We start from the raw sequence: 14,712 nt of genomic DNA, 5'->3' as shown, positions 1-14,712 counted from the left end.
AGCTGTGAACAGCTCAAGTGGACAGATGCCTAACCACTACATGAAGAATGATTTTCTATATAATGCACAAGCCACTAATGTTCAAAAGAAGCCAGCTGGCTGTTGCTATCTCAAAATACTGAACTTTCTGCAAAAGTACTCTGTAAGCTGAAAGCATCATAAATATGTAAGATGTTTCTTTATCATTTGTGAAACAGTACATAAAACTAAAAGTATCTCAAATAGAGGGACTGGATTACCTTCTCACCTAGAATAACTACGAAGTTAGACAAAGTAAATGAAGCAATGGTTTAAAAGGCACTGGAAATCAGTCAACAAAAGAAAGATGAAAGATGAAAAACGAATGAGGGAAGACCTAGGAATACCCCAGCTTAGTCACTTAAGAGTTTGAAAATGTGAAGGGTCCAGTAAAAGTATCTCAAGAGAAATTTGTAACATTAAATGCCTATATTAGAAAAGAAGAAAGGTTTTAAATCAATGTTTTCCATTTCCACCTTAAAGAATGAGAGAAGTAGGAGCACTTGGGTGGCTCAGTTGGTTAAGCATTGACTTCAGCTCAGGTTATGATCTCGCGGTTCATGAATTCGAGTCCCGCATCAGGCTCTGCGCTGACAGCTCAGAGGCTGGAACCTGCTTCAGATTCTGTCTCCCTCTCTCTCTGCCCCTCCCCTGCTCACACGCTGTGTCTCCCTCTCTCAAAAATAAATAAACATTAAAAAAAAAAAAAAAAAAAAAAGAATGAGGAAAGTAAAGTAAATGAAACCCAAAGGAAGCAGAAGGGAAAAAAGCAATAATAATCACAAGAATGGAAATCAGTGGGAAAAAACAAACAAAAACAAAAACAAAAACCAGAAGGACAATAGAGAAAATAATCGATGCCAAAAGCTGATTCTTTCAGATGATCAACAAAACTTATAAACTAATCAGGAAAAAAGAGAAAAGGTACAAACCACTAACACCAGGAGGGAGAGAGATAGCATCACTACAAATTCTACATGTATTAAAAAGGCAACACAAAAATATTATGAACAATCCTGTGACAATACACTCAAAAACTAAAATGGACAAATTCCTTCTCTGAAAGACAAACTACCCAAGATCACTCCATCTATGAGATAAACTGAATTTGTAGTTAAAAACCCTCACCCCCACAAGAAAACGCAGGCCCAGATAGCTTCACTAGTGAATTCTACAAAACAAATAAGAAATAATTCTATACAACTTCCTCCAACAAACTCACTTCATAAGGCCAACAATACCCTGATACTTTGATTCCAAAATAATAAAAGCACAACCATCCTTCATAAATAGAGATGTATAACTTCATAACAAAATTTTAGCAAAACACATCCAACAGTATTTTAAAAGAATAATGTATCACTACCAAATGAGGTTTATCTAGTAATGCATGGTTGGTTTAACTTCCACCTGATAAAAAGTATCAACAAACTAATGATACACACAACATGAACAAATCTCAAATTAATTATGCTGAATGAAACCAGCCACACACAAAAAAACTGAAACTGTATGACTGTATTTGTAGAAAATTCCAGAAAATTCTAACAAATCTATAGTGTTACAAAGAAAATCAATGTTATCTGAGGATTGAAGGGAGAGGAGTTAGCAGGTAAGGATGGGAAGGAGGTAAGACAGCTGACCCTTGAACAACTTGGGTTTGAACTCTGTGGTCCACTTATATGCAGACTTTTTTTCAAAATTACGGTATATTACCGTAACTGTATTTTCTCTCCCTTATGATTTTCTTCATAATATTTTCTTTTCTCCAGCTTACTTTTTGGTAAAAACAGAGTACAGTATATAATACATATGCAAAATATGTGTTAATCAACTGTTCATATTATTGGTAAGGCTTCTGGCTAAAGGGAGGCTTTTAGTAGTTAAATTTAGCAGAAGTCAAAAGTTATACATGGATTTTCAAATGAGGGAGGGTAGGGTTGGGGTGGGGGCTGGTGCCCCTAACCCTCACATTGTTTAAAGGTCAAGAGTATAAAAGTACACAAGGACTCTGGAAGATGATGAATGTGTTCATTATCTTGACGTGATGATGGTTTCATAGATATATCTATATCTATCTATCTGTATATATATATGTCAAATTGTATACTTTAAATAGATGCAGCTTATTGAATATCAATAATATTTCCATAAGGCTGTTTTTAAGAAGGCAGCATAAATATTTCATAATTATCTACTTAAAATCAAAATTCAGTTTCTACTTTCACTCCCTTGAATTATTCTCATGATTTTACATGGTTTCATAATCATTAAGAGCCTCTAATTTTTTCTTCTACTTTCAAGTTTTTATTTAAATTCCATTAGTTAACATACAGTGTAGTATTAGTTTCAGGAATAGAATTTAGTGATTTATCACTTACATACAACACCCAGTGTTCACCACAACAAGTGCCCTACATAATACCCATCACCAATGTAACCCATATTCCTGCCCATCTCCCTTCCGGCATCTCTCAGTTTGTTCTCTTTAGTTAAGAATCAGTTTTCTAGTTTGCCTATCTCTATGTTTATCTGTTTTGTTTCTTAAATTCCACATCTGAATGAAATCATACGGTATTTGTCTTTCTCTGACTGACTTATACTCTGCTCCATCCACGTCACTAATTTTTGAAAACTTTATATTATTGATATTAAACCATGGGTTTGATCCACTCAACAACAGACAACCAACTTTTACACAATGTGAAGGTCCAAACACTTCTAAAATAAGAGAGGTGATATATAATTCAAACAAATATATATTTTTTTAATATTTATTTTTGAGAGAGAGAGAAACAGACCGTGAGTGGGAAAGGGGCAGAGAGAGAGCAAGACACAGAATCCAAAGCAGGCTCCGGGGTCCGATCTGTCAGCACAGAGCCCGAATCAGGGTTCAAACCCATGAACCATGAGATAATGACCTGAGTCAAAGTCGGCCACTTAACCAACTGAGCCACCCAGGCACCCCATATAAATATTTTCTTAAAAGCATGTTTGTGCTATATGATAATCTTTTTTTCTGTCCCCCAGAAATCTAGTTTTGCTTTCCTGAAATCCAGTAAGTGATACAGATATATTTCACCTTGTTAACTTTATAATATAAAGGAAACTCATACATTACCTGGCCATTCTAACGTCTTTTTCTACCATTGCCTTGGCCAACTCAACATGAATATCCATGGGTTGTAATATATGCATAGTTGATGGATGCTGAAATCGACACTTTTTCCAGTTTTCCTCTTTAAAAATTTTTTTAAATTAAACAACTGTTAATCAGATGTTCTGTAGAAAATTACTCGAACTTATTAGAAAAGTTAGCAAACATATTCAACAAATACCAATTTTTACTTCTTTCAGCATACAAGTTACGTAACCTATATGTTTAAAGTAAGATTGACAGCTAATAATGTGACCACTTAATTTAAAATGTTTTGTAGTTAGAAGTAACACTTCATAATAAATGGGCATCTGTATTCACTTAAATTACTAAATAATTCTCAGTGAATTACTACTGCTGTATGAACACTAAAATAATTTGCTATAATAAATGATTATACAATTAATATTAAAGAAAATAATTAAAATTCACCCATGCTCTAAAAGTGAGGGTTATTAATGACATGGAATTTCAGGATTTGTTCTTTCATTTGCCTACTCTAACATTATTTGATATCCTTTACCCTCATCCTAGGTCTGTCATTTCTAGGCTATCAATCTGGCTTATCTGTTTAAAGGCTATAAAGGAACTCACAAATACTGATGAAGTACAGTCTACTGTGGGGAATAAAAAAGGGAAAAAATCAGTGGGAAAGAAACAGTTTTATATATAAATATGTTTATGAGCATTAGTGCATATGTGATGGGGGAACAGAGCAATCAAATGGCTGACGATTAAAATAAGTAATGATACAAAAACAAAAAATAAAGATGGAAAGAAGTCAAAGACTGTGATATAAAAATAATTCTAAATATTTATTTGGAAAATGTTTATAAAACGTCTTGCATTTTAAAGCCAATAGGGAAAAAAGCTAGGAATTTTTTGCCTTGATTCCAGAATTAGTAATCAAGGTAGGTGGTTGCAGTGAAAAAGGGAAAAAAATAGAAAATGACAAAGGGAAAAAAGTTTTCTGGAGTTCCTTAAAGAAATTACACTAGTTTAGCACATAATTCTGAAACAAAAATGAGTTTTATCAAGCAAGATTTTCTGATAAAAAAGTATAAAAAAAAAAAAAAAAAAGTATAATTATAACTTTTCACCAAATAAAAGGTCCCAAAGACAGAATTTCCAATTATCTTAACTAAATGTATTTTATCACTTATAACTCAATTATTATTAAGTACACACAAAAGAAAAGGCCGTTTTAATGATCTATGTAAAAGTACTTCCCTTCAAGGAATTAATAGGCTCATAATACATAAAAACTAAGTGTATTTATGTTTTAATAAATCTCTCCATTCCTACTAGAGTATACACTCTGCACACAGAGATTATGTTCTTTCTTCCAATGACCTACCACAAAGTGATACATTCAAGGATATTTAGCAATTATTTACTGCTTCAAGAAACTAAAGAAGTATGGAGAACCAGCGATCTTTACCTAAGCAGTAGAAAACACCACAGCTTTTGGTGTTTGTAATTAATTACCTTTAGGGTTTTAAAGCTATACCCATACTTGTCAGTAGCTACAAAAGTATAAGATGTGATACTACTAAAATAAAGACTAGGCTAACAGAGTTAAAATATTTTAAAATAAAGCACCAAAGGAATACAACATTGAGACATCCCAAAAGCACAAAGACAGAAAAACATAAGCCAATGGCAACTTTTATGCTCGTGTTCTGGGTAGTTTCAGAGTCAAATCACAAAAAAAAAAAAAAAAAAAAAAGGCAATGGCTGGACTTAGATCCAAATGGTGCTAAGTACCTGAAAATGAATAGGCAAAAGTTTATCTCTATTTCTACCTGTGGCAATGATTTGTACTGATGGGCTCCTACTTAGTTTTCTTAAGTGACCAAGAAGATATGTGTTAAAAATATTATCAGTGTTGATATACATGCACACATAGACATATATTTACCTAAGCTACTCAACATAATTTTAAGATCCTTCCTAAAAATTGAGCAATAGCTTACCTGCTTTTGCAAAGAGTAACTGCACACTTTTTATTTCAACATCAAATTTGTCATATGCTTTATCCATTATTTCTTCCAGAGATGAATTACTAGTCTTCTGCAAACCTTGATCTTTACTGTTAAGCTAAAAGAGACAAAAAAACACTTCAATTTTCTTAACAGAAAAGTATATACATACTTTTGTTGTGTCTTCTTAAAACATAACTAAAATGAAAAGTGTCTTTAAATAATTCACATTTTGCTTAATTTTCTGACAATTATTTGCAAATATTTTATTACGAATATAGTACTTCAGTAAACAGCTTTAATATGTTTAGATAATAGGTGGTCAGCATATTTGCATTTATTAGAAGATCAGTTACACAGCTGTGTACCTCAAATAACCTGTCTGGACATTCAACTGTTCCTGGCTCTCAGCAGTTACTGCCTCTTACAGCTCAGTACCCCTACTACCTACCCAAACATCTTCACCAACACATCGCAGGTTTTTGTTCCTCCTTCTTCACATTACATCACCAGAAATAATTAGGCCATTAGAATTCAGCTCCAATCTCTACCTCCTTTCCCTCTCCCCAAAGGAAGCAAAGATCAATTCTGGACTGTATTTTTTTGAAATCTTCACTCTTTCTCAGATGCTTATATTCCTAATGGGTTCAACACCCAAAACCTTCAGAGTTCCCTTTCACTACTTAATTGCTGATAGTGGCTTACCTGCATAATTTCCTACTATCAAATATGTAAATAAACAAAAAACACTGTGTGTGGAAATCTAGTAGTGCCTGGAAACTAGGAGTACCTCTGTCCAATTAGAAAAATACAGCAGTAATCCACTCCTCAAGACCAAATCATCTACCATTAGAGAAAATTTTATGGGTTTTCTTTTTATTTAATAGCCATAAAGTATATATTAAATACTCAGTCTAAGCTAGGCTTGACAAAATGCTAAGAAGAAATAAGTCTAAGTTTAATTTCAGTAAACTCTGAGGGCAAAATTAGCCAACTATCAGACAGCTAGCTTCCAACCTGAGCAAAAAATGGGCAGAAAGAAATGGATATACACCTACCTGAAATGTACCAAAATCTAAAATGAGAAGGTCTGACTTTTCATGATGGAAACCGGTCTGTGGAAGTATTAGATAAGAAGGCTTCAGATTTATCCTTAAATCAAGGACTTTTCGAGTTTCAATAATATGTGTAAGTCCTAAAAGAAATAAAAGACTACATGCTCAAGTTGAAATATGTAATTATATTATTAACAATAAAACAAGCATCACTTGAAAAGTATTATGGAGGAGTGCCTGTTCTCACATATTAATGTATGTAAGGTGAAACTCCATATGGTCGATGGCAAACAATCTCACCATCACACTATACAGTAAACCCATCATAGCTAGTATTTTATCCAGAGTGAATAATACATCATTTCTTTAGTTAAGCAACCACAGAAAGTAGTGGCTTGATTTTAAAGACCATGTTGTACAAAAGTATGGATCTTTAGAACCAGTTTCACACGCAGTACACAGAATGATGAACTATTTCTTAAGAACTAAAGTGCAGGGATGTTTTCCCTCTCAGTTTCACTGTGAGGCACAGGTTCTTAAAGGTAATGACAGAATCATCTGTGCCCCATCTCTTTCTCATTCAGTCTAGCAGGTATATTTGACTTTGGGTAACTCAGGTACACGACGCAACCTCATGGAATTTACAAAAAGAAAAAACAGCCTGCACTTTTAACTATGATATTTACATTAGAAAAGACAACATTTTGAATGTAGCTGATGTTTTTATGTAGATAAATTCTTTACCTGTAGCTGTTCTCTCTTTAATTTCTTCCAGCTTCATTAATGTAGCTGATGTTATTTGCTCAAGATCTAATCCTCTATTTGACTGAAAGAATTCAACCACTGCATTGATGGTTTTCTGTAAAATAATTTAAAATATAAGCAAGATATACACAGTGCTTTCCATATTATAAATTTTAAAATTTCAGTTTAATTCAAAACAACTGTGGCTCTGAACTTAGAGGATATCTCCAAAGATACTCTGCCATATTGCATTTCTATTTGGAGTTTAAAGGAAAAAAAAAAACTAAAAAAGGGAATAGCACATGTAAGCTAACTAGAAAGTCAACAAATGTGTACGTATCATTAAGATGACCTTAAGTATGTTCTAAAGTGTCATACTGATGTAACAATGGACATTACTACTAAATTATACACTTAAAAATTGCCAAGATGGTCAATTATATGTATGTTACAACTTAATTTTTTTAAAAATCAGAGAATACAATGAGTCCGCGGTCTCAATATAATGCCTCCCATCCTCACTGTGAATACACTTCTAAACTAGAAAGTTAAAAAAAAAATCAGAGAACTCAACAAGAGCATAGGGCCAACTTACACGTGATGGGTAGTGATCCTAATCACTAGCCTGAGATGAGTTAAGAGCCTCTGAATAAAACATGCAACCACAGATAGAAACTTGAGCCAGCATTTTCAATAACATCTAAGTGTCAATGCTTTTTTCTCATGTGAACAGTATTTAAAATTCTTTTAATTACTCCTAAAGCAATTTGAATTGGTCCAGATATTTGGGGAAAGGGAAAAAGCAAAACCGAACTGGAACAGGAAGTCCACGTATAACTATCTGAGAGAAGTTGGTACAATAAACACAGACTTTTTGAATAGTATTTTAGATTATTTTTACTTTAACATAAGCATAGATTAACATAGTAGGAAAAAACGGTAGCATATGAAAAGGTAAAAATCACTGCTAACCATGTACTGCTTTTAAAACAAGAAAAAGTAGTAAACTTAGCTAATAAGTGTTAAATATGAAAGAGGAAAAATAAGAAAACCCTATGTCAGAAGTATAAAACAGGTTTGATAAAGACTGTCTCCTTGCACTTACAGCATCATAGATGACCTCCACAGGTTGAGACTGAACAATCAGAGTCTGGTCAGCGGTACTATTCTCTGGATTGGTTTCAAACTCTATTTTAAGCAAGGATGATGTAGTATCACCAATGGAAGCCACAAGTGATGGTACAATACCCTGCTGTCTCAGACCTGTTATATACCAGTGTTCTAATTTTGCTTCCACCCTATAATCCATTGAAGAAAAAAAAAAGGTATATAAGTAAGATGCTGTAAAACGTAATGGCTTAAAATATAAATTTCCCTTTTAAAAAAGTTCTTTCAGAGCCAGTACCATACCCATTACCAAGAGATAAAGCACAAACTCCTTGGCCTGGCATTTAATTACCCATACAATCTGGGGTTTTATTTTGATTGTTTGCTCTTAACCCCTTCTCATCCACATGAGAAGCCCACCTTGGCCAACTCCCAAACACTAAGGGAGTTCTGATCACTGCTACATGAATATAAGCTACACTTCACTCAGGCAACTCTTCTCCCCATTTCATGCCACCCAGAATACTATCAAAAGCTTCTCCTAGCCCTTTCTACTCAGATAGCCGAAGCCCCACTTCTCCTAGCCAAAGTTATTCTCTTCTGCAATTGAGCTGACATAGCCATTAACTATAAGGATTTGCAACACCTTCTCACCTATGAGCTCTCTGTTATATAGTTCTAAATTATTAACTTTTTAGTTATCCTCTCTTAACAGCTACAGCATAAGCTTCCTGAAAACAGAAATTTATTGTTCCTATGCTAGCCTTCACAGTATCAACTTGATAAACTAAACATTCACTATCCAAAAAATATTTGTGAAGGAACAAGAGGGGGTAACTAAATGGTGAACTCCTCATATGGCTTCATAACAAAACAAATTCAAATATAAAAACACCATCTGGCATACAAAAGGAAAAGAAACTGGAGAACTACTATTAATCGGTTGTTCAATGCTAAATAACAATATTTTCATATCTAGAAATAAAAACTGAAATAAAAAGTTTTTTTTAAACTTACTTAAGTGCTTGTGCTCCTGGTCGCTGAGATACTTGGGTGCCCAGGCCAATTATCTGAATTTTTAGTATTTCTGGAATATTTTTGTTTTCTCTTATTGTAATAGAGGTACTTACTAACTTCAATGTCATTATATGGGCAACATACTAAACAAAAAGAATGAATGAACATTGTTATAGTTTAAGTAATTATTATTTTCTTTAATCATTTCTTATTTAAATTTGTTGAAATATAAAGTGATCTAAATATAGTATGTTCAAAAAGAACATTAAAAAGTTCAATAAAGAATCATAAAATTGTTGAAATAGGACAATTACAAGAGATCCAAAATGTATTTCTCTTAGTTTTAGAATAAAAATGAAACTTGATAAAATATTTTGTCACATCAAGATTTAATTCACCAGCTCTCACTAAAGCAAGCTAATTCAGACCAATTCTCTGGCTCAAAAACAACAAAATATAAAGCACATCTTCTTGATGTCTTTGGAGGGTTAAAAATACATTGAGGAAAAAAAAAATCATGACCAAAAAATTCATAGGTCAAGAATGGATGTAGGACAGAGAACCAGGGAGATGATTCTCATAAAACCACATAGGAAGACATTGAGAGGAAGCAAGGAACAGAAGATTCACAAAACAGTCAGAAAACAATTAGCAAAATGGCAATAGTAAGTCCTTACCTAAATGAAAAGTAAACAAATTCTCCAACAAAAAGACACAGAATGGCAAAATGGATTAAAAAATGGTAAAATCCAATAATATGCTGCCTACAAGAAAGACACTCATTTTAGCTTTAAGGACACACATAGACTAAAAGTGAGGGAATGGAAAAAGGTATTTTAAGCAAATAGTAACCCCCCCCCGCCAAAAAAAAAAAAAAAAAAAAAAAGAGTAGTGACACTTATATCAGAAGAAAATAAACTTTAAGTTAAATGCTGTCAAAAGAGACAAAGAAGGTCATTATATAATGATAAAAGGATCTATCAATCAAGAAAATGTAACAATTGTAAATACTTAGGCACCCAACATTGGAGCATAAGTATATAAAGCAAATACTAACAGAACTAAAAAGAGAAATAAACAGCAATATAATATTATTTGAGGACTTCAATAGCCCACTCTCAACAACATATATATCATGCTGAGTGTCAATAAAGAAACAATGGGTTTAAACAACACTATAAGCAAAAGGGACCTAAAAGATATACATAAAACATTCCACCCAACAGCAAAAGAATAAACATTCTTTTCAAGCCCACATGGAACATTTTCTAGCGTAGAACACCTATTAGGCAATGAAACAAGTCTCTAAAAATTCAAGAAGATACCATTATATCAAGTATCTTTCCCAACCACAACAGAATTAAATCTTAATAAGAGGAAAGCTACAATATTCACAAATACATAGAACAACCAATGGATCAAAGAAGAGATCAAAAGGAAAAAAAAAATGGCACGAGAAAAAATGGAAACAAAACACAAAATTTATGGGATGCAGCAAAAGCAATTCTAAGAGAGACGTTTATAGTGATAAATTCCTATGTCAAGAAAATGGAAAATCTCAAATACAACCTAACTTTACAACTCAAGGAACCAGAAAAAGAACAAACTGAGCCCAATGTTATAATGAAGAAAAAAAGAAATAATAGAGATAAGAAGAGAAATAAATGAAATAGAGAAAAAAAAACAATAGAAAAGATTAACAAAACCAAGAGTTGGTTCTTTGAAAAGAACAAAATTGACAAAACTTTAGCGAGGCTAAGCAAGAAAAAAAGAGAGACAACACATAAAATTATAAATAAAAGAGGAGATATACTAAAACCAATACCAGAGAAATACAAAAGATCATAAGAGATTACTACAAACAACTATACACCAACAAATTAGACAACCTAAGAAAAATGGACAAATTCTAGAAATGTACAATCTACCAAGACTGAATCATGAAGAAAGAGAAAATCTGAACAGACCAATTATGAGTAAGGAGTTTGAATCAATAATCAGGTAAAGGTGGTCAAAAGGTACAAACTTCCAGTTATACAGTAAAACCTTGAATTGGGACTAACTTGTTCTATGAGTATTCTGTAAGATGAGCAAACATCTTTTTTTATAAATTTTTTAAGTTTATTTATTCATTTGAGAGAGATGCAGACAGCATGAGTGGGGGAGGGGCAGAGAGAGAGGGAGAAAAGAGAGAATCCCAAGCAGGCTCTGCACCACCAGCACAGAGACCAACATAGGGCTCAAACCCACAAAACCATGAGATCATGACCTGAGCTGAAACCAAGAGTTGGACGTTTAAATGACTGAGCCATCCAGGTTCCCCAAGATGAGCAACTATTTCTAATAAATTTTAACTTGATAAACGAGTGATGTCTTGTAATACAAGTAGTATGTGACACCAAATGTCATATGATCACAACTGAGACCATGGTTCTTCTCTCTCTCGCTGCGGGATTATGGGTGATTGTCAATGCAATTTCCATGAAATCCTCAAAAGGAGGCAAAAGCAACTGTCATTGGATACATTCTTTGTTTGTTTGTCTATTTATTTATTTATTTATTTATTTATTTACTTAAAATTTTACTTATCTTTGCATGACAGAGAGAGACAGAGCATGAACAGGGGAGGGGAAGAGAAAGAGGGAGACACAGAATCTGAAGCAGGCTCCAGACCCTGAGCTATCAGCACAGAGCCCAATGCGGGGCTCCAAGTCCCAAACCATGAGGTCATGACCTGAGCCCAAGTCGCACATTTAACCAACTGAGCCACCCAGGTGCCCCAAATAGATTCCTTGTTAAAGCTGCCCGAAAAGAAAAAGATTCCATGAAGCCAACAGAGAGCAGTGATTCCATTAGTGAGAGTGAAAGTCATCCCACACAATAACCCTCCTCTTTCTAGTCTCCCTCACACCAGCCACAAAGGTTTTCAAAGGTAAGTACAAGTTAATTTGTTTATTTTTCTTTATATTTTGTATTTTATTTATTATTTCTATTATATTACAGTACTATAATCATTTTTATATGAATATTTGGGGGTTATGGAACCAATCAACTGAGTGTCCATTATTTCTTATGGGGAAATCCACTTTGATATGCAAGTGCTTTGGATTACAAGCATGTTTCCAGAACAAATCATGCTCACAAACCAATGTTTTACATATAATGAAAGGTTCTGTGGACATAAAGTACAGCTTGGTGAATACAGGTAACAATACTAATACAAAGAGAATAGATTTCTCAAGTTCTCACCATAAACTGAGAAAGAGAAAGAATATTTCCATCCTCCCCCCCAAAAATAATTGTAACTATGTGAGGTGACAGATGTGTTAACTAACCTTACTGTGGTAATCATTTTGCAATATACACATATATGAAATCACTATACTGTACACCTTGACTTACCCTAAGTTATATGTCAATTCCAACTCAATAAAGCTGGAAAAAGTTTTTAAATAAATATAAAAATGACAAATGGATTAAATTAAATTATTTTTCATAAATAACCACCTTTAATAAAATCAACAGGCAAGCCACAGATGAAGGAAAAATACCACATAAACATTTTTGTCTTGTATGAAGAATATAGAAAGACTTCTACAAACAAAAGTAAAAGGACAAATAACATAAGTTTAAAATGAGGAAAAAACACTTTAACATAAGATACTGCATCAATGAATATATACAGATGGCCAACAAGATATGAAAACTCATTAGTCGAGACTATCATTAGTCATCAGGAAAATACTTTCTAAAACATAGTGGAATAGTGTACCATACCCACTAGACTTGCTAAAATTAAAAACCCTGACAATATGACATCCGGCAGGGATGTGGAATAACTGGAATCAGTGTATGGGAATAGAAAATATCACAATCATTTTCGAGAACTGTTTGTCAGTTTTTAAAAAGGTAAATATACATCTGCCCTATAACCCAGCAATGATACTCCCAGGTATTTACCCAAGAGAAATAAAAATATATGTCCACAAAAGACTTGTATAAAAATGTTCAAAGAAGCTTTATCAATAACCAAAACTTGAAATAACAGATATACCATGAGATAAAAAACATGATAACAATAAAAAGAAATCTATATTGACACAGTCATAACATGGCTGCTTTTGTAAGGCAGGAGAGGAAAAATGACTAGAAAAGATTATGAGGGAATTGTTTTGGGGGGGATGAAAATGTTCTGTTTTGGGCAGGTCATTATATAGGTGTATTCAACTACTCAAATTTATCAGTATGAACCTTAAGATCTATTCTTATTATCATATATAAATTCTACCTCAACAAAATTTTAAAGCCACCATTTATAACAAATCCAACAAGAGATGTTGAACTCTAAACAGAAAGTTCAAAACATTACTGAGAGGAATTAAAGATGTCAATACACAGAAGCATATGCTCTATTTATAGATTAGAAAATTCAAGATTATAAAGATGTCAATTATCTCCCAAATTAATTTATATACTCAATAAATCCCAAAGTCTCACAGTTTTTTTGTAGAAACTGAATAGCTGGCTCTACAATTTGTATAAAAATGTAAAGGGCCAAGAATAGATAAGACAGTCTTAAAGAAGAACAGTGTTGAAGGACTTACACAGCTAGATCTTAGGACTGATTACAAAGTTAGAGTAACTAAGACAGCAAGCCTTTAAAGACAAATAACCAATATAACCAAGATTCCATAAGCACAGACACTTGACTGATGATAAAGGGTAACTGGAAAGCAGTGGGGAAAGCATGGTCCTTTCACTAGTCAATGAGAAGTCAAGTATACAGCCATCTAGAGAAAAAATTTATCTTAAATTTTTTAAGACCTCCCACCACATACAAGAATTCAATTCTAAATGGACCTTAGATCTAAATACATAAAGTAAAATATTATAAAGCTTCTGGAAAGAAAATACTGTTATGACCTTATAGTGAGTTAAGACTTTTTAAACAAGACACAAAAAAGGCACGACCCATAAATGAAAAAATTAACAAATCAGGTAACATTAAACAAAGAACATCTATCCATCAAAAGACACCATTTAAAAGTGAAAATACACATTACCTTACATTGTCGGAGAAGATATTTGCAACACACCAAAAACGAAAAGGCAAGCCACACTGTGGGGAAAGATATTAACAACATGCCTAACTAGCAAAGGCCTCATACCCAGAACATATGAAGAATGCCTACAGACCGGTGAGAAAAAGACAACACAATAATAAATAAGAGACTCAAAAGCGACTTCACAAAAGAAGATACCTAATAGGCTTATAATTACTTAAGAAGTAAAAAACTTCTTTAGCCATTCAGGAAATGCAAATTAAAACCACAATGAAATACTACTACATACCATTTAGAATGGCTAGCTTGAAGAAACTGTCAATGCCAAGAATAGACAAGCATGTGGAGAAACAAGAATCCTCATCTACTGCTGATGGAAATGTTTTCACTTTGGAAAACTATTGATTAGCAAAATCTATTAAAGTAAAAATATACTTACATCCTATGACACAGAAATTCCACTCCTAAGAATATACAGAGTGGAAATTCTCACATATGCACATTAAAGGGCATTTACAAGAAGTTAATAGCAGCATAACAAGCAAAAAATAGAAATAAGCCAAATGTCC

The 14,712-nt window shown here is 33.2% G+C and overlaps 1 protein-coding gene across 5 annotated transcripts in view; it reads right to left on the bottom strand.

The window, feature by feature from the left end:
- The window catches only part of VPS13C (vacuolar protein sorting 13 homolog C), a 202,233-nt gene that overhangs the window by 126,891 nt on the left and 60,630 nt on the right, over positions 1-14,712 (bottom strand). For all 5 annotated transcript variants that reach the window (XR_006704645.1, XM_045449539.1, XM_045449540.1 and 2 more), the window contains 6 exons: positions 9,081-9,223; positions 8,062-8,254; positions 6,957-7,071; positions 6,216-6,352; positions 5,152-5,275; positions 3,140-3,257 (listed from right to left, as the gene is read on the bottom strand). Coding sequence is in view for 4 of the 5 variants with exons in the window: in XM_045449539.1 (XP_045305495.1) it covers positions 3,140-3,257; positions 5,152-5,275; positions 6,216-6,352; positions 6,957-7,071; positions 8,062-8,254; positions 9,081-9,223 (830 nt within the window). In the remaining variant the exon portion in view is untranslated. The remainder of the gene's footprint in view (positions 1-3,139; positions 3,258-5,151; positions 5,276-6,215; positions 6,353-6,956; positions 7,072-8,061; positions 8,255-9,080; positions 9,224-14,712) is intronic.

This window comes from Leopardus geoffroyi, chromosome B3, assembly GCF_018350155.1.
Source record: "Leopardus geoffroyi isolate Oge1 chromosome B3, O.geoffroyi_Oge1_pat1.0, whole genome shotgun sequence".
Classification (NCBI taxonomy): Eukaryota; Metazoa; Chordata; class Mammalia; order Carnivora; family Felidae; genus Leopardus; species Leopardus geoffroyi.
This window is presented reverse-complemented; position numbering and strand designations above follow the sequence as displayed.